Raw genomic sequence first — 23,110 nt, 5'->3', positions numbered from 1 at the left:
AACATTTAATGTAGTTAGCCTGTTTTGTATTAACACAGCCTCATCAAAATTAAAAATGAAATAGGGTGCCCTTGGATCTGTTCTTGTGCGTCTTGATTGCTGTGTGAAAGAGGTTTGTCAGGCAAACCATTCCCTTTGAATTCTGCTTTACAGATGCGAAAGGTACAGGTGCCTGGAAGCTATGCAAACTTGCACACTTAATTGTTCTGTGTCTTATTCATCCCCTCTTAAAGTGTCAATCCACACGACTTCCCTTGCTTTGTGATCGAGGGAAAGTAAAGAGTACTAATGGGTTTCCTTCCTTCCATGAAGATCTGTACACATCGATAATCAATTAACTGGAACAGCCAAAGATATCCTCAAACCGAGGTTTCAATTGTTCACTTCCCCCTGTTGGGCTTTTTCAATAGCCTAACATGTTCAACCAAATGGGTTTCGGAAGAGACTGAGAACACCTCCCATCGATTAATTTCACAGGTCGACCGACACACATGCACAAAATTACCCAGCCCGATTTTGCGTTATTGTCCTTGGTCAAGGCAAACAGAAACCCCCATCATAACAAGTGACGAGGCAGAGGGGAGCAAAACATGTTTTAATGACCTGTATTCACGCCCATCAATTCAACGGCTTAGGTTTGGATGAATTGAAATCTGTTGGTTATACACTGTGCTATCTTTTTTTTCCTTCCAATGATTTATGCAAATGTATGTAAATATTATTTGTAATTAATCAGCAGGGTCCTGCATTTTCCCCGTCAGTTTGGCTCTCTTCTCTCGTAGGCCTTCACAGCTTTGTAAGCATCTCCACAGCTGTACGCAGTCGGGCAGCTCTGCTCGGGCTTTTGGCTTGACTCCGCTGCATCGGGGATTGAACAGATCGGACAACGTGCCAAATCCTACAACACTCAACGCTTTTACCATAACGATAGCTGCAGCTCCAGTCCAAATAATAACAGAGACTAGAGGAAGATCACATGCAATCGGCTCTCAGACCAGGGACCCGATGTAGCATTAGTGGCCGCCATTACAAAGATTATTATATAGAGCAAATTGGAGTGTCACCCCCACCGCCAAAATCACTATGGGGCTACTAGGGAGAAGTGATCCAACACAGCGGGAATATTCTTTTAGGTTTGGTTTTTCAGCCCCATTTTTAATTATTTGTTTAATTCCATGCCGTTCGTCATGATCTGGGGTCATGGCTTCTGTGTTGAGTCTGAAGTTGGGGTCTAGTTTGACTGTAAAACCATTCTGGAATTTGCACTGAATTCCGCAATCCATAAATGCCCTCGCTGGCACGGGTTTCGTTTTGTGATGAGGAATACAACAGGCTTTAGACTGGATTGGGCATTGGGCAAAAGGGGAAGATCTGAAAGCAAAGGGAGCACAAATGGGGCAAGCTTAGGTGACAAATTAAATATGGTCCTTGTCACTTGTACATGGCAGAGCTGCTGTTGTTATTCCTGTCAGAATTCGTTTTTTGTGCCGAGTGAAAAAAAAAACATAAAATGGTTTATAAAAAGAGCAGACTGCCATCGCAAAATCTGTCCTCTGGGTGAAGGGGGGGAATAAATATGTGATGTATGTGTGAGGCATGTGTCGGAGTACAGCAATTTTCAAAGCTGAAGGTGCAGCTCAGCATTGATTTAGCAAGCTGTGCTCAGAATAATCAACTGCAAACAGTGTCTGAGCCGCCCTTAGCCGAGTGACCCGAGGATCAGCCTGCCGTCCCTCCCGTCCCTGCCAAGCGCCACTTATGCAGATCAGCAGCTGGCAGCGAAAGTAAAGATTGGCATGTCCTGACAGCAGTGACCCCCCCCCCCTTCCCGGCCCAACAATCGAAATCCCTGACCAGCCGAGATATTCCCACACCTGCTGTGATGCGGATTGAAATAAGACGTTGCATCGGTGTTTGAGTGCCTCCTGGGTAAGGGACTATCCTGGCTGGGCTGAATTCAGTCCAGACTTGTTTGAGTTTGAGAGAGATAGCGTTTTTGTTTGTTTTTAAAAATTTGAACCGCCACATTTTTACTACTGTAATCAGAGTTGTTGATCGCAGAACGTCCGCAGGTTGTTGCTGTTCTGCAAACTTCAATAAACACAGTGTCCTCTTCCACACAACATTGCCAGCCCCCACACCTCTGAGAACAGTAAAGGATCCTCAAGCCCCAATAATTATTGTTATGACATGGTTATTGTCCATCTCACTTTTATTTTGAGTTTTGAATAGGTGAATGGATGGACAGGTGGTTAGGGGACACAGACTACTCCTAGTTACTAAATGTATCTTCCTTCTTCTTCAATCGTGCATCTGCATGCAGCAGAACAGAGATGGAGTGGGGCAATCACAGTGCAGCAACGGCTGGCTGGCACACAGAAGCATGACAAAGCAGACTTGATTGTGCTTAATGAGTTTTTTGTTGTTGTTGTTGCTTATTTGCTTTGTTTATTTAAAAAATGGTTTGGGTGGGTGGTTTTTTGTGTTGGTTTGTTTGTTTCTTTCCAAAATGTATCTTTTGTCACAGGTTCTCCTGAGCAACTGTAGTTCTGGGAAGCATGCTGCCAAAGAGGGTCATGTCAGGAAAGGTTTTGAACTTCAGGTTGTTCCCTACAGATGTCTTTCCAACCCACTGAAATCCCTTCTGATGAACTGGTGGCCATCATCAAAGCCAATTTGTATTTTCTCCACTGAATTGTAACTTCCCACACTTCAGTTACAGCCTGTGACCAACAGATGGTGCTGTGTTCAATGGAAAATTCCTGACAATTGTAAATCTTCTAAACTTCTTATCCTTTATAACAATCAACAATCCCTCCCGATTCATCCTTCAGCTGTACAGCTTATGAAAAATTCACAACCATTCCAAAGTAAGTGAATGGAAGAGATGCTGTTTAAATATAGTAGTTTTATTTCCCAGGCCAGGAAATGGCGGCCATTTACCCCAGTTAAGTATGCAGTTGATTCAATTAACAAAGTCAGAGCTCAATCACAGAACACTGAAGCATTTCAGTAGGAACTATATGTTTTTGGGATTATTATTTTGGCCAAAATCCTGTCTGCTGTGCCTCTTAAACCCTCTCTCATGATTGGAAATCCAAGACAAAGGCTACAGTAACTACATCTGATCATGTTGTTTTGTACTATTAACACTATTAAAAAGGAAATATTTTCTCTACACCCACCCTCAGCTACAATTGCATGTGTGAGCAGTAGGCCACTTCCTTAATGGAGAGCTCTAATGGCAGTCTGATTTTGCCTTGATGTATTTGTGCCCAAGCTGGGAGGTAACGTGAGCCTTTTCTCTTCCCAAAGGCGCAATAGAAAAGCTGTAATGGGTTCATGGTTGGCGGGGGTGTTGGGGGAGTCGGCAGTGTCTCCGAGATGCATTTTAAATTGACACTGAAGTGCTTTATTCTCAATTTATTTGTGTCGTTAGTATTATTTTTAATAGCACTTGTTTAAACTTAGTGCCTTTATGATTATTGTCATTATTTATTTATTTTTATTCTTTTTAGATTATACGTGATGGGTACGGCAAAGTTCCTTCTGCAGGAAACTGGGGCGAAGCAAATGAGAACTTAATAGAGTGTGACATTAATGTGCCACCGCTGCCTTTCTGAAAGCGAAGCGATGTGTTTTCTGATTGTGCGGGTCTCGACTCCGCTGTGAACCCATTAACCCCCCGCGTGAGACGGAGCAAGGGTGGGAGAATCACAATTCAAGCCATCGCGCCACTCCTCTCTGCTGAAGAGTCTTTTAGTCTCTTGAAATAAGACCAGTGGAACGGTCATCTGGCGAGATCACAAACCGTTGTCTCCATCTGGTACCAGGAGCAGGCTGACACGTTCCTCGTTTTACAAAGAACTGGTGTGGCTGTTTAGAAAATTATTTATTTAGTGGTTTCTCTATATTGCACACTTTGTTTATATCATATCTAAGTCACTGGTGAAACATTACAATAGGTCTCCCTATTTGTCAGTACACGTTTGTCTGGTAAGGATGCCTCTGGAGCTATACCGGGCATGGCACAATTTTTACACATGAAGTACATGTTAACAAATGCATAATTACGCTGTAATTAGGGAGATCTGTTGTATGTAAGTGATACAAATTCATTTGCAATCTGGCGGGCAGTTGAATGATGCATGGATATTAAAGAGAAATGGCATTACCATACTCCTATTTGGCGTATCTTTTCCTTTCTTACTGGTAATCAATCCTGTATATCCTCAGCTTGGTCAGACAAAGGGATTCACGAGCTTGGGGACGTATTCGGTGTCAATGGCCTACTCGGCTTCCAGGAATTAAGAGCGGTTTTCAATCTGCCAGGCTCCTCTTTTCTTCTGTATCGTAGGTTCAGATCAGCTCTGTGTGCATGTGGAGTGCCCTGGGAAATGCTCACTAATAGCACTAGGACAATAGGGCTGATATCAGTTATTTATAATAGTTTTTTTCAGAAATCTTATAAACCTTTAGGTGAACTTTCAGCTTGGGATAATGCCCTCCACCCATCTATCAAAGAGGTTTTGTGGGATGTTGTGTGAGCTAATACCGTTTCAGCTTCAAGGAATCCAGATCACCAGTTATGTCACTACAAACTATGTCATTACTTAACTCCATGTAGGAGATTTAAAATGCGACACCCCCCCATCCATTGTGTGGGCTTTGACAATGTTCTGGTCTTGTCCAGAGGTTTTTTCTTTCTGGAACCATGTTATTTCTAATTTATTAATGTTACTTCATTATAATCTTCCTCTGGAGTCTTTTTTACTTCTCCTCAATGATGGCTCTACAATCCAATCCTCTGTCTCTCAAAAGAGAACTTGACGGCTGCTAAAATAAAAACATTTTAGTTCAGCGTTTGTTTCCTCCTCGCTCACTCTTGGCGACACTAGATGCTCTGATGTCATTCTGTTAGACCTCTCAATCTTGCCTCTCTGGATGGTGGCTAATGTGTCTGCGCTGATCTTGGAATAGTTTTTCTTAGTTTCTTCTCCTATTTTTATTTATTTTTACTTTGTTTTTGTCTTTGGGAAAGGTGGGGTGGGGGGACTTGGTAGCTGGTTGCTCTGTTTTGAGTTATTGTATATTACATTTGTTGTTCCTTTCAGTTTTCCTTTATAATATAAACTGAACTGATGTGAAATCCTTCCCTCTCCTTGCTTGCAGATTTTAGCACCAGGAGGAATTTTAAAATTTGAGCTTTTCATAAGGACAACATCTACTGTAAGTCAGGCTTGTGTTTATTTCCTTTTGGTTAAACATAGCAACCATTTCATAGAATGATTTTTGAGGTCTGCATAGTAACGGCGTACAAGAGCTCCGCTTCCTCTTTGATCTGCCTCCTCTCACACAAACACCTGTTAGACGTTTGATCAGGTGTGCAAATGCTCGGACTAATCTGATGTGTTACAGAACAGCAGAAAGAAGGAGAATGTGTGCTGTGGTTCCCCATAGGAATCAGTGTAAACAGTCTCGGCCTGTATAGGTTTACTATACAATGTTAGTTTGTATCATACTGTGGGGAGGGGGATAAAAGAGGTGAAGAAATGCAAGCTGTCAGTCTAGCAGGAAACTGTGTGTGTTAAAAAGAAACAAAAACACACAGAAAAAATACAGGGTCTTGTCGGCATAACATTCACACAGGATGGTAAGAGAATTGGGACATGTGTTTAAAAGATTCCTGAAGACTCCTGGAAGGAGTCTGGCAACAGAAAATCACCCCGGCTTTGAACGCAGGCTGCAAAACCATGAGACAGTGTCTGGTTCTGGGACGAAAACCCTTTGAGTTCACCCCTTTTTGGTGCTGTTTAAAGGGTTGTTTTAGATTATTAGAAAGAAACTGTTACTGGCTGGACTTACTTTTCAGAGTTTATTTATGGGCAGCCTACTTGCCTTTCGAAGATCTTTTTAAGGTACTTGTCTTTACCTTCCCCCCAACACAGTGATAGCAAGAGCTGAAGATGCACTGTTTATTGAGCTCCTGTGTGATAAAATAAATAATAGTCAATTATGTAATATGTTAATTAATTCTTGGAGATGCCCATTGGTGAAAGCACTGAATAATAACTAATAAATGAATGAGTGAAAATGGGAGTGTCTGGTAATTGCCATACACATCATCTTTTTTCTTAGATTTCAGTTAAGAATCAACTCTTACTCTGAGCATCCTGCACAGCCTGGTGGCAAATTGTACATGGGGCAGAGATAGGCAACCCAAGGACCGTAAACCATCACTCAGACTGAAGACCATTCCCATTGCATTGTTTCTCAAAAGCGGCATCTTGACAAAGAAAAAGAAAACCACCATCCAATTCTCACTGCTCTCCTCCTTCCCTCCTTCCCTCTCTCCCTCTCTTTTCCACCTATATTCATGTTTTTACCATTTACCTGGCTTGTTCCCCCACACGAGAAGAATGGTTGTCTGAAACACACTTAAAACATCGTGTTGTGGTGCTCAAACCCTTCCATGAGGGAAGACATGGAGTGTTGAACACAGGAGTAATATCACACAAACATGCCATTTTGGCATCTCAATTACAGAAGGAGTATAGCTTCTCCATGTTTTATATGGATTTTCCACAGCAAGAAAACAAGTCAGTGTCTCACAACTTCGGAGACAACAAAGCCCCAAAAGGAGGTTGTTGTCTCAGGTGGTGGTTGTTGTTTTTCCTTCTTTTGTGTGTCAGTTGGCGTTGGAAGGCTCTGTGAAGGATGTTGGCAAGCCAGTTGAAAGCGAGTGAGTTAGACGCCGAGAGACAAAGAGAGAAAGTCAAGGGGGTTTGTTTAATAAGGCCTGTCAACAGCTCTCTGCCTTTAAACAAATAAGCATGACAGGTGACAAAGTGGCAAAGCTAGGTACTGCCACTTTGCAAAACACGTGGCACAGTTATTCACCACCTGCTGGTGTGACAGCAACCTGAGCTAAATCGGGTTTTGAAACCAACAAGCAGAAAAAAAAGCAAGAAAATTATGATTACATTTTTTTCTAATTAACTGTACTCTAATTTCTCCATGTCTATTTCCTATTCACTGTGCAGTTTGGGCCCTCGGAGCTGTGCCTGTGACAGCAGTCCATATCTGTGCTTCCACCACATGAGCTATATTGGATACAGAGGAAATAACTGTGGAAGATTACATGAAATAGCACAAATAGTGCCCACCCCCAACCTTTCTCTCCTGGCAGAGGTCTCTGAGATGATGCACAGTTCAGCGCAACTTTGACAATCCTGCCAATTCTAAACCTGAAAAGAAAACTGAGCCTTTTTTGTTTGACAGGAATTCTGCAAACCTGCCATCAAGTGATGCTTTCAAACATCTTCTCACCGAGTAGGTTGAAACTTTCCATCGGTTCCCATTTGGAGTTCTGCTTCCCTGCTGTAACTGTCTAACTGTTTTTTGAGGCACCGGGGGAACGGTATGCGTTTGTTTTACTATTCATGTGTGCCTAGTCCACTTTTAATTAGAAGCACGGTGACAAACAGAATAACCGTCTCATCTCCGGTCGGGGCCTTCACTCCGGCTCACTTTCATTCTATATGAAAGGCCTTATGAAAGGGAATTCAAAGCTTGTGCGGTTTTGCTACATGCAAACCTCTCGTTGAATGTGTGCCTTTTATCTCTCAGACTGAGGAACGAGGACAAACTCAAGCAGACTGCTGTTTTGGAGTTTGACAAGATTAATGGCTACTCGTTCCTGTGGCTTAGAGTGGTGTCATACATCTGTTGTTGTGTATATGTATATACATTATTCTATGTTTTTTTTACTGACTCAAGCTAAAAGTTTAGCAGCAGAGACTGATGAAATTTAAATAGATGGGTCTTTCCTTTTCCTTAGGTTCTTTCCTTTAATCCTATATTTAAGAAGCCTGCAGGCAATGGAGCTTTTTTGAAAAGGATGGAGGAGAATAGAAAAAAAAAATGACAGAGCTAAGCCAAGGACTTGGATTAAAAATAGAAGGGTTTACCATTTTGAGTGCGGAGCAAAAAGGAAGAGAAAGTCGTAGTAAATGACAGACGAGCTCAAACAGGTAATTGGACTTAGTAGTGCTGTACTCAGAAGATATAACACCAAGTCAGGTATTTTCTTCCACAGTACAAAGGGAATGGGGCTTACAGGGCTGGCTGTTTGCATCACCCGTGCCTACAGATGTTATTTTGGAAGAAAATCTGGTCTAATCGGAAGCTATTTGTCTGCCACTCCTCCTAATTGGCTTACTCAGCCACTCCCACCCATGTTGTCCTCCGTGGGAAATGTGACGGGGCGGCACAGCAATGCGGAGTCCCCGCGGGGCGGACTTTATTTCTAATCCCGGGGAGGGTACTCAGTCCGAGGTCCTCCCACACGGTCCCATTTCACTGGAAGGCAATCAATTTTTTAACTTTGAACCCCGGGCTCAGTAGGGGGGACCAAGTCTTCTGCTTGAAGTCATATAGCCGTTCACTGGAGTCATTCTCAAAGCTGTCGGTGCTCAGTTCCTTCTAAGTAAGGGATTTTGCCAGGGTTTAAGACTGTCAGAAATGAGAGCTTGAACTGGTATCACGGGTGCAGCACAGCACAGCAAGCTGCATATCTTAGCTGCCTAATTAGTGCAACTCGAACGTTAGTCCTTCCAGTTCGATTTCACTGCAGGTCAATTGGTCAAAAACCGGCTCGTTCATTATATCTTTGAATTGAACGATTCGGTGGAGCACAAATCCTCCCCTGGAACAGATTTGACGTGCAGGTATTAAACCATGCCTGGGTTTAACCAAATGACCTGAGCGAAGGTTGTTTGGAGAATGAAGGGGTAGAGATGGGATTGTAACACCCTGAACCCGGTCACCCCATATTTGTGAATATTTCCTCAAGGAAAAAACATGTGGGCAGTCACAGTTTGTGGGTAGCAAAAACCGATGTAGCAAGTGTCTGAAATCTGCTTTGCTGAAAACAAAAGTGAAATAATGACTCAGGAGCACTCTTTTGTTATTTATGTTAGATACCTTAGTGTTGAGTGTTTAAGGATATGCATTAGCATTGACTTGCTCAAACTGTGAGGATCGATGTGTAATAGCCATTTGGCCTGATGCACAAAGCAGTTAAAACATAAAGCATAGTAATAATGGAGAATATGTGATTTAACTGTGTTTTTCTTCAAGCATTTATAGATCGAACTGAATGTGTGGACTATTATGTGCACAGTACTCAGTCAATGCATACTAGCACAGTTGAATGCTTTATTTACCATTTTATTTGCATGTTCTTTTTCTTAAAATGTACATTAAAAAAAAAGGAATGCACTGTTATTACCTATAGAGAACTAAAGATGTTGATTTATTATTTTTGATCAAGGTTATCTGTTGTAATGCCAGAAGAATTCAAGTTATTAAACAGGACTGTGTATAAGCATAAAACTAAAATTTCCTTCATAATTCATTCTCAAGTGGCTTATGGCATTACAACTCTTTTGAACTTGTCAATAAGTGCATAACCATATGCTGACTGCATTCCAGTTAACAAACCACAGTACATTTGTGCTGTATAGGCTGATTGAACAGAGGTGAGCATTAAAAGTATCTATATTATTATAACTTTTTATACTGGTTCCCTTGTATTTATTGATGATGTGATTGCTGACAAAAGCAGCAGGATGAATTGTGAAGTGTTTAGGGGTATATTATCTGCTCAGATTCAGCCAAATGCTTCAAAACTCATTGGACGGCGCTTCACAGTGCAGATGGACAATGACCCGAAGCATCCTGTGAAAGCAACCCAATACTTTTTTAAGGACTGTTCTGCAATGGCCAAGTCAATCACCTGACCTGAATCCAATGGAGCAGCATTTCACTTACTGAAGGCAAAACTGAAGCAAAACGCCTCAAGAACAAGCAGGAACTAAAGACAGCTGCAGTGCAGGCCTGGCAGAGCATCACCAGGGAAGAAACCCAGCATCTGCTGATGTCTATGGGTTCCAGACTTCAGGCAGTCATTGACTGCAAAGAATTTGCAACCAAGTATTGAAACTCATAATTTATTTTATGATTATGTTAGTTTGTCCAAATACTTTTTAGCCCCTAAAATTGGAGGAGCACATATTAAAATGGGTGTAATTCCTACAGTGTTCACCCAATGTGGATGTAACTAACCTCAAATTAAAGATGAAAGTCTACATTTAAAGCACATCTTAATTGTTTCCTTTCAAATCCATTGTGGTGGCGTACAGAGCCAAAAAGATTAACTGTATGTCATGTATTCAGAACTTTGAAAGCACCTATGGAATCTTGTGCATTCCAGTATTCTTCATTCCAATTAAGATATTAATCAGCCACGCTTACTCAATCTTAATCTTGGTTTATTTGGTTATTTTCTGCAAGAGAAAGAGGCATTTTACAAATTGAACTGTATTCTCAGCTGCTACTCTTTTAAAGCTCTTCAAACAACTTGTCTAAGGTTTCCAATTAATGATGCACAAACACAGATGGGAGTTACATTGTGTCAAGCACTCCCACAATAAACTTCATTAATGCCAGTATCTTAAAATCTGGGCTCTGGTCAGTGACTCAAACCTAAACGGGGAGAGTACTGAAACCCAGCACTTAGGTACAAAGCTAACGTTAATTTCGATCCACCAGCTGCAAACAACACGTTTCAATTAAAGACTATAATTAGCCTAAGTAATTAAGAGTTCATTTGGAGCAACATCCAAGAGACGCAAGAAGTCCAGAGGAACACTTTTGAGAAACCCTGATGTGGTTGTTCATTCAACTGCCAAGCAGTAAGAAAGCCATAGAAATCTGCTATCATTACAATGGGAATTTGAGTCACAGATTAGTCCTAGAGGAACGTAAACCATAATCGTTTTTTTTTTTTAATGGATCCTAAACCACATTTGCTCCCTTTGCATTCAAGTTGTTTTGAGTTTGAGCCACCACGTCCGTACCATTACCTCAACTGTGTCTCCTGCAAACAGGGCTTTGGATATTACAGTAATGGGCACATTTATTTGAGCGTCTTAACATTTATCACGCAAATGCATTCATTTGCTACGGAAGTTGGTTATTAATTTTTGTAGGCTCATCCATCAGGGAAACTCATTTAAAAAATACGGTTTGACGTCTGTTGGAAGTGTGTTTGGGGCTAATTATCCTCCAGGAATGTGAAATTCCGTCCACTCAGCACTTTCGTAGATGGACGAGTGTGATGCTGCAGTACATATTCTGATCCACAGTGCCATCTATTTTATGAAGTTGTCCAACCCCAAACTTCTAAAAAGCCCCTGTGCATTTTTACATTTGGAGTTACAAATCCTCCATCAATAATTTGTCTTGTATTTCAAGTCGAGATTTTCAAATTACAGTGGGTTGATTTAATATGCAGAGAGAATCAAAACTATGCCTGCAACAGTGTGCTTTAATACAATTCTACATTACGACGTATTGGGTTCACAAAGCCAGGCTCTAATTGCAGAATGGAATGATTCACAAACAGCAGATGTGAAACACAAATATCTTTTATAGGTGCTCAGGGTTTTTTTAATTACATCTGCAAGGCGTTGATGAAAGGACGCTGGTAGACTGTGTGATATGTGTCATGCATTAAGTCTGCGTGACTTGGTGTTTTTCCAAAGACAAATGGAAAACGGAATTGGATAACTTTTCGCAGTTTACGTGACAATGCAGTTAAACAAACTTCCTCTGAACTTTTTGGGATGGATAGTGCACTCTCTGAGACGCAGTAAGAGACTACTCAAAAATGAAGATCTATTAGCAATATGTTATCAGAAAACATTTTCGAAAGACTGTGTTTGCATGGCATACACTTTGGTAGTATTCGGAACGGAATCGGAATTTTAAAAAATGACTTCCGGAATATTCTGATACATCTTTGGCAAACAGAGTGGTCAATCTCATGGAAACATATGCCCTGTCTATTCCACTGCTGGCAAGACTGAGGAGATTGTCTGCCTATGTTTATGGCTACTGTATGGTTGATTCCAGTGCATGGATAGCTATTCTGTGCCCATTAGTGATATGCCAACTAGCAATTTAGATTCATTGAGGGTTTTAAGTTAAAAGTAAGACTCTTAGTGACAGAGCGTTCAGTGTTTATGCTCCAAGACTCTGGAATACTCTTCACACATTCCAACTCTCTCACCACATTGAAAAAAATAATAATTATATCTCAAGAAGACAAGTCGTGGGTTAGGATTTAAAAATGTCTTTGGGACCTTGTCCAAATCCAAGCTGCTGCAAATTACCATTCCAAAAAGGCAGTCTGTCTTTCTGCTTGATAAAGGATCCCTCCACCCAAGGAAAGCCCCCATAACATATTGTGTTTTTTAATGTATGAGTAGCAGGTGGGTGAAAATCTTTGGTCCACACCCTACATTTTCAGATCTGACTAACTAATTGAAAAGCACATCTTCACGTTTATTATAGTATCTGAGCTTGAACCAAAGGGGGGAGGAGCTTAATAACAATGATCTAAAATATCAGTTGGCCCAAAATATTAGGGTTAAAGTGCTGCAAAACTGGTGGAGTGTACTAACTATAAATATGTAAGCATCACTTTTTTTATTTTATTTGTAGTGCTGTTGCTTGAACTGCTTCTTTTTTTCTTTTTTTTAAACAAAACACATTTGTTTTGCCATCAACCTTTTCCTCAGAACTCTGCGCCCTCTCCACAGGGAAAGACGATTGATTTTGCAGGCGGTCAATTAAAGGTTGTGCGTTTCTCTCTGCAGGGCTGAAGATCCACGAGGTGATGATCAATGTATCTCGGCAGCAGGTGGAGGACTTTCATGGGCCCGAGGACTTCTGGTGTCTGTGTGTCGCCTGGAGCCACCTGGGGACCTCAAAGAGTCGCAAGGCCACCGTGCGGATTGCATGTGAGTAACCAGGCTGACAGTGGTGGAGATAGCTAAGATAGGATAGCTAGGTCCACTTCTTAAAGGTAGATGTTATGAATGCAATTCAGAACTGAAAGCTCAGCTAGAAATCATGAAAGTGGTGGCTTCCAGAGTTTTGTGGTTATTGAAAAACGCAGCCTAGTGTATCAGGAAGGCTCTCAAAGAAAGAACTGTGTCGTATTGAGGGCTTTGGACCACTAAAAGGTGGGGCATAGTGTGGGTAACAGGGAGAGAGGCAGACATGACATGACATTTGAATTGACATCAGGTTTCTTATCTCTGCTTGCAGACCTGCGCAAGAACTTCGAGCAGGACCCCCAGGGCAAGGAGGTGCCACTTGAGGGCATGATCGTGCTACACTGTCGTCCCCCAGAGGGAGTGCCACTGGCAGAGGTAAGAGACCATTTTAATTCAGTTCACTCCCGTTTTTGTACCCTATTTTTGGTATACATCATATACAGATTCTCCAATAAAATGTGCAGTTCCAACTGTCGTGGTTGGCGCCTGATGCGGTAACTTTTAAGTTGTCTGCTCAAACACACCCGGGGTGACAGGAGATGTTGCACAGAGAGTACTTTCGGAGGGTGTAATTAAAAGAACAACAAAGACAAACACTGCCTGCAAAGCCTTTGTCAAGACGCATGAGTGCTCTGAAGAGACGTAAGAGCATAAATAATGAAAGATCTTGCCAACATCAAGGAAGTCAATTCCGTCACACCTGCTCACCTTTAAATATTGAAAGCAGAAGTGTGCACACGCTACCGCAAACTTTCTAATGCCTTTTGTTCAGAGACATAAAAGTAGATGTTGAACTTCTATTACAGGGTGTCAGTCTCTCCTCTTTTTTTGAGAATTACAAAAATAAAACTCTTTCTTCTAGGGATTGGAATGTGCCTAAATGTCTCATCCAGACATGTTTTTGTGCCAGCTCACACAAAAACACCTGTGGAGGTAACAAAAGAAGGATTAAGTTCCCATCTTTGTACAGGGGATTGAAATGGTTGTGTTGCAATGCTCGAACCACCTACAGGATGGGAAAAATTAAAGGGTTCTGTGAAATTGAACCAACCTAATGGGAAATTAGAAATAATATTTTCTTAATAACCTTTTCAGTGGTTTTCATTAGGTCTGTTGCAACCTGGAAATGTGACAAGATGGGCTCGTAATCTGTACTTGTAAAGAGGTTTCCAATCAAAAATCTATAGAGACAGGTGAGAACAACACGATGTAAACACTCATATTTAGTTTGCATGGAACCAACTGCTTACTCCCACCACATGGTAATTGAAACAATATAGCCAAATGAAGGGAATTTTGAAAACCCAGCACTTGGTTTAATGGTTAGTGCCCATGTCTAAGCTCTGTGATTTTTTTTTTTTTTAGGAACAGAAAAAAGTTTAGAAAGATCTAATCAAACATAGAGGACAATTATGGTATCCAGTCAACCAAAGCAAAGGAGCTTAGTTTGAACCACGGAGATGAAGACACAAGCATTGAAGAGCCTGGGTTTAAGCAGTGTTGAAATTGTAAATTTATATACATTTTTATTTATTTTATTTTCTTGCAGCTTTATATTATCCTGGGGTAGCTCGGAAGCAGCTACATAATAAAATGCGGCTGTTAAACTCCACTTACACTCATATAAAAACACACACTCTCATTTCAAGTGTTTGTTTCCTAAGAGAGGTATCATGACCATTCACCAGATTTTACTTAGTATGAGTGATGTGTTGATGAGACAAAGCAAGGGATCATTTCTTCAGCCTTTTTTTATCACTCTTTTTTACATCTCTGTGAGAATCACACATATCAGAGAACTTTGGAGCTCCTTTTTCTTTGTCTTCTTTTTTTTTTCTCCTTTCCCCCAAGGGTACCAGTAGCTCCACCAAAGTTCATCAAAGAAGACAGGATGTAACTGCACAGCTTGCCACAGACTACAGCTCGAAGCAGAAAGAACTGTTATCCTGCTCTGGGCTTTGCTTTGGGGTGTTAGGACGTTCTCCCGAGCTTTTCCTCTCAGCTTAACTGTTATATCTTTTATTTGGCAGCAGGAGCTCAAGGAGAAGGGAGTTTAACCCAACACTTGGCCGTGCTATCTCTTTTAGGGGCTCAGAGAGGAGTAGACGCTCATAAAACAAATCTCTCTCTCACTGTCTGTCTTGACACTTCAGTGGATTTCCCAAGGCTTAGTAAGACAATCTAGGAGGCCCTTGGCAGGTTTTTACCCTCTTAGACTGCTGTGAAGATCCAAGGGAGAGCGGGACAGTCCTGCAGGAGTTGGATCCAAGGCCTCTGGCTCAGTATGGGGCCACAGATGTATCTCACAAGGCTCTGATCTGTTGGCTTTTGTTAGCCAAAGCCATGGCAAGTTAACCTGTCTTGAAGTCTTATCGAGGAAGTGCAGTGCATCATGGGGTGACAGATCAAGGTGTTCAATCCATTCTGCTTTGGGTTTGGAGGTTTTGTTATTCCTCCCTCTCATCAGCACTTCTCCTGGGTTTATGATGCTCACCTGTCCCAGGTGTACCAGGGACCATTGTGTACAAGCCAGTGATGTCATCTCCTCTGAGCTTGGTAGACCATTCGAGCCCCACACAGGGGACTGGTCTTTTGGCTTGCTGAATTTACAAGTCCAATGGGGTGAAGAGCAGAGAAGAGAAGAGAAGAGAAGGGAAGATAAATATGTAGTAAATTAAAATATCAAAATTGAAGAATTCCCGATATCCTAAAGAGAACCGATGAAGAATATTATGGTTACAACAGATTTAAAGCTCATCCTGGTGTTTCGTTTTTTTGCTCTTTAAAAAAAAAAAACTGCCATATTTTAAGTATAATATGAAGTATATTTAATCATGTAAGTGTAATTAGGTATAATATAAATTATAACAAGCAAAATGAATTACAGAATCACGTGAAAGTATTTATAACTCATATTATCTGCAACAGTCAAGCACAGAAATAGCTAAAAAAACCTAAACAAAACGTTGTACTACTGTACTGTATTCGAGATTTACGTAAAATGATAAAACCCAAATAACGGACTTGATATGAGAAGCTCAGCTCTTGTAAACTTGGTAAAACAAAATAAAGCATCATTAAGCCCGTATTTAACAGCAATTGCTTTGTCGAGCCTAATCAGTCATATGAAGTAATTTAGTGTGCTTCGAATATATTTATGAACCTATAAGGATATTATTATGCTGGCACTTCAGTTTAATCAGAAGGATTTATGAAGCTTTCCAAAGCAGCAAAAAAAAGCTAAAGAGTTTCACTTGATTTCAAAGGCAAGTCATATTACATGCCCAAGTTCTTATTTTTTCCTTCTTCCTTTCCTCCAAAAGGACTTAATTTTAATCCAAATGAAGAAATGATTGAGAGAAAACGAAGCAGGGGTGTGCTCGTGAAAGGTAAAATGTTCTCTTGGTAAAACAAGTTAAACGTGATTTATGCATTTCTGAACTCGGATCAAACAGGGTGCTTGTTAAGACATTACGCTCGGCTTGTAATTGCAAGCCTGGCTGTCATCATCTTTTTCTAAATTAGGTGTTTTGATAACGCACAGTCTGTGACTGTAATGGCTCATCATTAACTTATCTGAAGATTCCTCACTCTCTGCATCTTAGATTCTTATTCCTCCGCCAAACTTCCAACCACGACACTGTTTCAGAGATTGTAGATCCATGAGTAAATTACGGTCTTACGTAGGGGGGGGAGACGGAGTACTCCAAGAGATCATTTATCTCCATCAAAAGTAAGTTAGGAGTAGTTTATCTCCTGAGGCCTAAGCAGTCCCTGGGAGTACGACATCCAGATTTTTTGGGCCCTTCTCCCAGTTATTTCATTCTCAGTAGGGAAGGCCTCCAAGAGAGCAAATGATGAGCTTCGTTATAAAGCCAGGCAATTACATTTCCAGCCCAAGCACAATGAATTCCATTTTAAACGGCAGATAACAGGGGAGCAGGGCGGAATAGCAAATCAGCGCCTCATGACTCCAGGGAGGAGAGTGGCATTTTGGAAGCAGCGGGGAGGCGTGCAGGCGAGAAGACCCGAGTTGCGTTCTCTTCTCTTATTAACCTCTAGAGCAGAACTGTGCCAATCATAAGTTGTTGTTTTTCTGGTTTTGTTTGTAGGTTTTTATTCCCCAACAGGGCATTACAGTCCAGGGCAGACTGAGGAATCTGCTTTAAAATTGGCTGCATGTGGCATTTTTCTTTGGCCTGGTTTTGAGGGACTGTCCCAGTACTCAATTACTGTGTCTGCAAATCAAAATGCAGCCTTATTTCTTTGTCATGTTGGGTGGCGAGAGAAATGTCCCAAATTGAGCTGTGTGTGAGAGTGTGCGCGCTTTGGTTTAGTGACAGTGCGGCCTCGGTGACTTTGCCAAAGCCAATTAATCCTGATAATTGCATTGATGAAATGACACCTTGGGGTTTGAGCAGTCAATTAACCAAACCAGGCCTTAAAATTAAAGTGGCGGTGGGTGGGGAATGTGGATTGGGTTTGTGTTCAAATAAAAACTGACAGCCAGTTGACATCTGAGTTTGAGGTCACGACACTTCTGTCTGTTCTGTTCTGTCTACCTTAAAACCGTGGTGAAGCACCCTGGTCCAGCTGGTGCTTCAATGACATAAAGGAGAATTGAGGTGCAACAAAACCAAGTAGACATTGCAGGTCTCCAGGACCAGAGCCTCCCCACCACTCCCCAAAAAGTACTCTATTTGAGAAATCTATACCTACGTTAAATAATACAAAAATGATCCCATGCTGAAAATGAAATGAAAGTGATAGTTCTGAATGATCAGTGTTTTCCAATGTGTGCTGTTCATGTCTGAAACCAGTAGAAACAGAAAAAATGTGTTTTTCTCTGCGGAGCTCCAATCATGAGGTAGATGATATATAATACAGCATATGGCCTGCTCCCTACAATAATTCTAAATGGCTTTGTGAGAAAAGTCACATAGGCCACTGCTCCCAGTTGTGTGTGAAGCAGGAAAATATCAACAAGATCTACAGGTTAAGTTCATTGATATGTACCCCAGAAATCCTGCTTCGCTTTGATTTGGTTTTAATTTCCACCGCCAAGATCTAAATCACAACAAATTCTCCTTTGGAAGTTGTGGACTGATGCAAATGAAGCATGGCTACACAGTGTTTTTTTCCCCTTCTTTTTTATGCATATAAGCATTGGAATTGGCAATTGACATGATATGAGTCAACCAGGTGGATAAAATTCAGAGGCGAGGTAAACAGGGTTGCAGTCGGCGCCTCTGATTGCTTGTAAGTGGACGGTGATGAAATTAGCAGACCCGGTTTTGGTGAGCGCTGTCTGTCAGCGCCGCGGCTGATGGCTGAGTGTAATTGAAACAAATGTGCCAATTAGGCAAATTCATTCCCGCTGTCCCCGTGCATACTTATTGGGGCTAATTTGTATCTGTCCTTCCATTTCCACTATGGATCCTCTCGTTATTAGCCTTCAGCAGGGCTTAATGTCCACATTGGAATGCAGAGCAGGTTTCGGTTGGCGAAAAGTAGAGGCTAATTGTGCCGTCTGGTAATTGTGGCCTCTCAGATGGGGTGGGGGGGGAATACAGCTTTAAGATACACCATCTGACTGCCATTACGGAAGATCTATGCATGTTCTGTGACAGGCAGCTTAAACCATTAGATGTTAAAGTAGCTGCTTGATTTTTACATCGTTGGACACTCCAAAACATTTTCAATGTCTGAGCTGCTGACGGGATATTTTGATGGCCTTCTCCAATCTTCAACCTCAGAGATCGATATTTTACATGAGAAAGGTCAGACCATACCTGCGAGCATTTATCAATACAAGTCGGTTTTCAGGTAGCAAATATCCAGTACTGCGAGTAAAAAACAGGTGCAAAGAAAGCAGATAAGAATTTGCTAAAGGAGAATTGCATCACATTCTCTTGTAAAGGGAGGTGAAGTCAGGTGTAAGATACCTTTTAAAGCCACTCAATACACTGGAGTGACCTACCCAATCCCTTTCTCCCGGAGCGATCTTGAAATTACTTCAAGGTAAAATGGTTGAACTGTCAGAGTCATCGGTCTCTGTCAACATCAACCAAAGTCGTAGATCTTTATGAGAGCAACAATTCAAATGCGTTTAATCCCAAGGCAGTTCTCATAAGATTATGACTGAAGCGGAAAATCTGAGCATGTATTTATTTATATAGAGTGGAGATCCCCCTGGAGGCTCACCTGAATGTTTGCAGGAAATCAGACTTAATCAGCCAAATTATTGACACTAAACTATAGAAAAATGTGCATTGAATGTGTACTCCTGAATCCAGCACTTGGGGACAATGCAAAGCCTGCATGAATAATGACTGAACAAATACAGAATAAGCTGATTGTTTGAAAAGACTCGATATACACATAAAGAGGCTGCAAAATAAATGACTTCAGGCATTTTCTGATCCAGTCAAATAGATGAACCAGCCAATCTGGTGATTGTCGTAAGAACATAAGAAAGTTTACAAATGAGAGGAGGCCATTCGACCCATCATGATCATTTGGTGTCCATTAATAACTAAGTGATCCAATTCTTTTTTTATGTTCCCAAATTGTTGGCTTCAACCACATCGCTGGGGAGTTTGTTCCAGATTATTATTATTATTATTATTATTATTATTATTATTATTATTATTATTATTATTATTATTGTTAGTTATTTCTTGGCAGACACCCCTTGTCCAGGGCGAGTTACAAGATTGTGATGACTCTCTGTGTGAAGAAGTGTCTCCCAATTTCCATTTGTGTCCCCTCATATTAAGGGAAAGGACAAAAAACATCTCAGCCACCCATATGAAGTCCTAAACTAGCACAGGAAGAGGATAACACTCTAACAACACTGTATTTTATTTCATAACAGTTTTAATAGTCAGGTGGGGGGTGACATGTTATGAGTTATGGTTTATAGATATGGATTGATGGACACAATGGTCTTAATGTTTGGTCTCTTGGCAGGTGGAATGGCTGAAGAACGAGGAGCCGGTGAGCTCGCTAAATGACGATAACATTGATACCAGAGCTGACCACAATCTCATCATTAACCAGGCTAGGCTCTCGGACTCGGGGAACTATACTTGCCTGGCTAGCAACATCGTGGCCAAGAGACGGAGTTCAACAGCCACTGTGGTGGTCTATGGTAAGGCCTGCTGAGGTCCTTCACCTGACTGAGGACTTCTACCTTCAGCAACCATCTAGGCTCCAATGACGTTGAAATCCCACCAATGCTTTCCAGTGGGGCGAATAAAAATACCTGTAAAATCATCAAGTCAATCCAACATCCGTTGCAAAGCTTTTGACGCAAACTGCTCTTCTTGTGTGACTGCTCCTGGCACTAGCACTTATTTGTATTTTCAAATCTCCAAAAATAATTGAGGATTTGTTTTTTCAAGGGTAATGTCACGTAAAAATTGGTTGTTCCGAACGTGTAAAATCAGTCAAAGTAATTGGAGCCAGCAGAGCAAGGCGTAAATGAGTTGTTGTTTGGAAGTTGTTTTATTATTCAAGAAGAAAGGGAATGGAAGATGCTGTAAATGTAGTTTTTGGCCCATAATAAGACATTTAATCAAATGTGCCTACAAATGCTATATTTCCTCTGTGGCTTATTGTGCTGGAAACGTGAACAAATCCAGTGGAGTTTGCTTTGTGCTACAGTCAAATAATAATCTGTGAATGTAATAATATAAAACACTCTCACAGAGTCGTGGGCTCTTTGTTCATACAATATATTTTCTTTTTTTCTGGCAAATGATGGTTCATGGTTCATCAAAATGAATTGCTTCCAATTTATCAAAGGCTTGCGTGATCAGGTGATCAGTATGTTTAGGAGGCAGACCCACAATAAGAGTGCGGTAGAATGACAGACAAGCTGTAGTGTAATTTTACAGCTGATTTGGTTTGTGTTTTACAAGGCCTTTACCACACTTGCTGTAAAGTAAAGGACGCGGCGCAATCCCATCATGTGCAGTGCAGCATCTGCCTATCAAGTCAGTCTTTATTGAGAAAAGGATATCACTGCATGTCAGCCGAGCTCTGCCTAGGGACTGTCTGTCAGGAATCCCAGGGAGGCATCTCGGTTTTCGCCGTGAAATTGATATAAAGCAAAATAATTGAATTTTCACAGCTCCAACTAAAATTCTCCCATTAAGCTTCCCCCGGCCGCAAAATGAAAAGCAGGGTTTTTCCATCTCTGTAGGCAGTAATCCAAAACGGATGCGTTCAGATTTGAATGAGCAAAAAAAAAAAAATCTTCAAAAATCAACCAGCTTCACTTAGATAAATAGGCAAGACAAACGCCTCGGGGGGGAATAATGCCACACTTTGCTAAATATTTTCCTACAACAGGTTCAGCCAAGGTGGGGACACGGATTGTAAATGTGTGATGAATGCACATATCTTATGTTCGTGACAGTCATCCTGAACTCCAAAAGGTGTGAAAGCAATGATCGGTTCAGTTAAACAGTAAAATGTTCTGGGTCGATGGTTCTCAAGCACCAGTCCACGGGCCGTTGGCAGTCAGTACACGTTAATCTAAATTCCAAATTAAGAAAACCATCGAAATATTGATTGAAAACCAATGATATATGCTTCAAGAGTTCTGTATTAGTATTGCATTTTTATTCAGAAGTTTGTTTCAGTGCAAGGGTTCGCACTGTGGTGGTCCGCCATATTTTAACACCACAGATTGCCGGGCTACAGTGAGAACATGTTTGGGAACCACTGTTCTGAGTGGAAACAATGAGAAGACACGGCAAGCGGAACAAAAACCGAGACTGTGGCCACCTCTTTCCTAGGTGGGTGGCCCTGACAGGGAAATGTATTGTGAGATCAGTCTGTGTTCCTCTCCGCAGTGAATGGCGGCTGGTCTCTGTGGACAGAGTGGTCAGCCTGCAACGTGCGCTGCGGCCGGGGGGTTCAGAAACGCTCCCGCACCTGCACCAACCCGGCGCCCTTGAACGGGGGGGCCTTCTGCGAGGGCATGTCAATGCAGAAGATCACCTGCAACACAGTTTGCCCAGGTGAGGCCCGGATGTCCGTCACCGCAGAGCAACAGATCCCAGGTAGTCTTGGCGTTTGCAAACCGTGGAGAGAGCTCATCTCACGTGTTAGGGCCCGTTCATTGGCCCTCCTTTACATGTGGGGCAAATTTAAGATATCAAATCACCTAAACAGTTCAGTTTTTTCTTATTATGAGAGGGCAAGAACATATCCTCCTGCATTCTAACAGAACATACTGGCTCGTAGCAAACTTTCTATCATGAGGGATTATTTTAAACCAATCTCACAAAGTAGCCTGTGAAATGGATGGTGGAACTGCACTGTGTATGATTATGGCATTGTACTACACAAAGGGGGCAGACGATGCCAGTAAATGAATTATATCACTGTGGCCTCAACTTCCAGGCATCCCCGTCCTTACATCCACAGAGGAGCACTCCTGTCCCTTTCAAAACAATACTGGCTAACACAGCCAAAATTATAATTGCTTTCCACTGCACACGTTAATTACTTCTGGCACCGGGTGCGTGTCGAGCTTTTATGAAGGCCTGTATTACCACAGGAACGGATGGGGTGTTTCTTATTTGTTTGTTTCCCTGGTTTTAGATAAAGGCTCCTCTCTGTGTTTGTTTGTTTTTGTTGTCTTCTACCAAAAGAGTTTTGTTCTGTCTCAACTTGTAATTCACGGTTTCAAAGATGGTGGGAGACCAATTACTTTGGTCGGTTTAGGTGTTGTGATTGTTACTGCTTTTCTTAAGGAAAAATACGTGTTTTTTACACTTTATATTTCACTATTTTACACACCTTTTTCTTTCCCCAGTAATAGCTCCTACCGTAATCTGTTGTTGCTATCAGTGGTGCTAATAAAGGGAGGGCCATTACAAGACATCTTACACACAAAGCCATAAAGCTTTGAGGGATGCTTAAAAGTGCCAGAGCCCAGTGCATTATCACAATGATCCATAATCTACATAAGCTGCTGGAACCAGCTGCACAACGAAAGAAATTATGCTTTTACCACCAAAATAAATCATTGGGGTTATGCATATCATATTACGACAGTTCAAATAATATATAAAGTGTATGTGTTGTGGGGGGTGAGAAGGATCTTTGAAAGCACTTTGCTGGGGCCTCTCCCCTTCCTGAAGACTGCAAACATAAAATTTGCATTTAAATGAGTCGCGAGGGAA

The 23,110-nt window shown here is 41.5% G+C and overlaps 1 protein-coding gene across 1 annotated transcript in view; it reads left to right on the top strand.

Annotated features, from left to right (window-relative positions):
- Positions 1 to 23,110, top strand: part of unc5db (unc-5 netrin receptor Db) — a 193,705-nt gene that overhangs the window by 136,686 nt on the left and 33,909 nt on the right. The window contains exons 3-6 of the mRNA XM_066712584.1: positions 12,726 to 12,869; positions 13,180 to 13,283; positions 19,881 to 20,061; positions 21,773 to 21,940. Coding sequence (XP_066568681.1) covers positions 12,726 to 12,869; positions 13,180 to 13,283; positions 19,881 to 20,061; positions 21,773 to 21,940 — 597 coding nt within the window. The remainder of the gene's footprint in view (positions 1 to 12,725; positions 12,870 to 13,179; positions 13,284 to 19,880; positions 20,062 to 21,772; positions 21,941 to 23,110) is intronic.

This window comes from Amia ocellicauda, chromosome 9 (genome assembly GCF_036373705.1).
Source record: "Amia ocellicauda isolate fAmiCal2 chromosome 9, fAmiCal2.hap1, whole genome shotgun sequence".
Lineage (NCBI taxonomy): Eukaryota > Metazoa > Chordata > Actinopteri > Amiiformes > Amiidae > Amia > Amia ocellicauda.
This window is presented reverse-complemented; position numbering and strand designations above follow the sequence as displayed.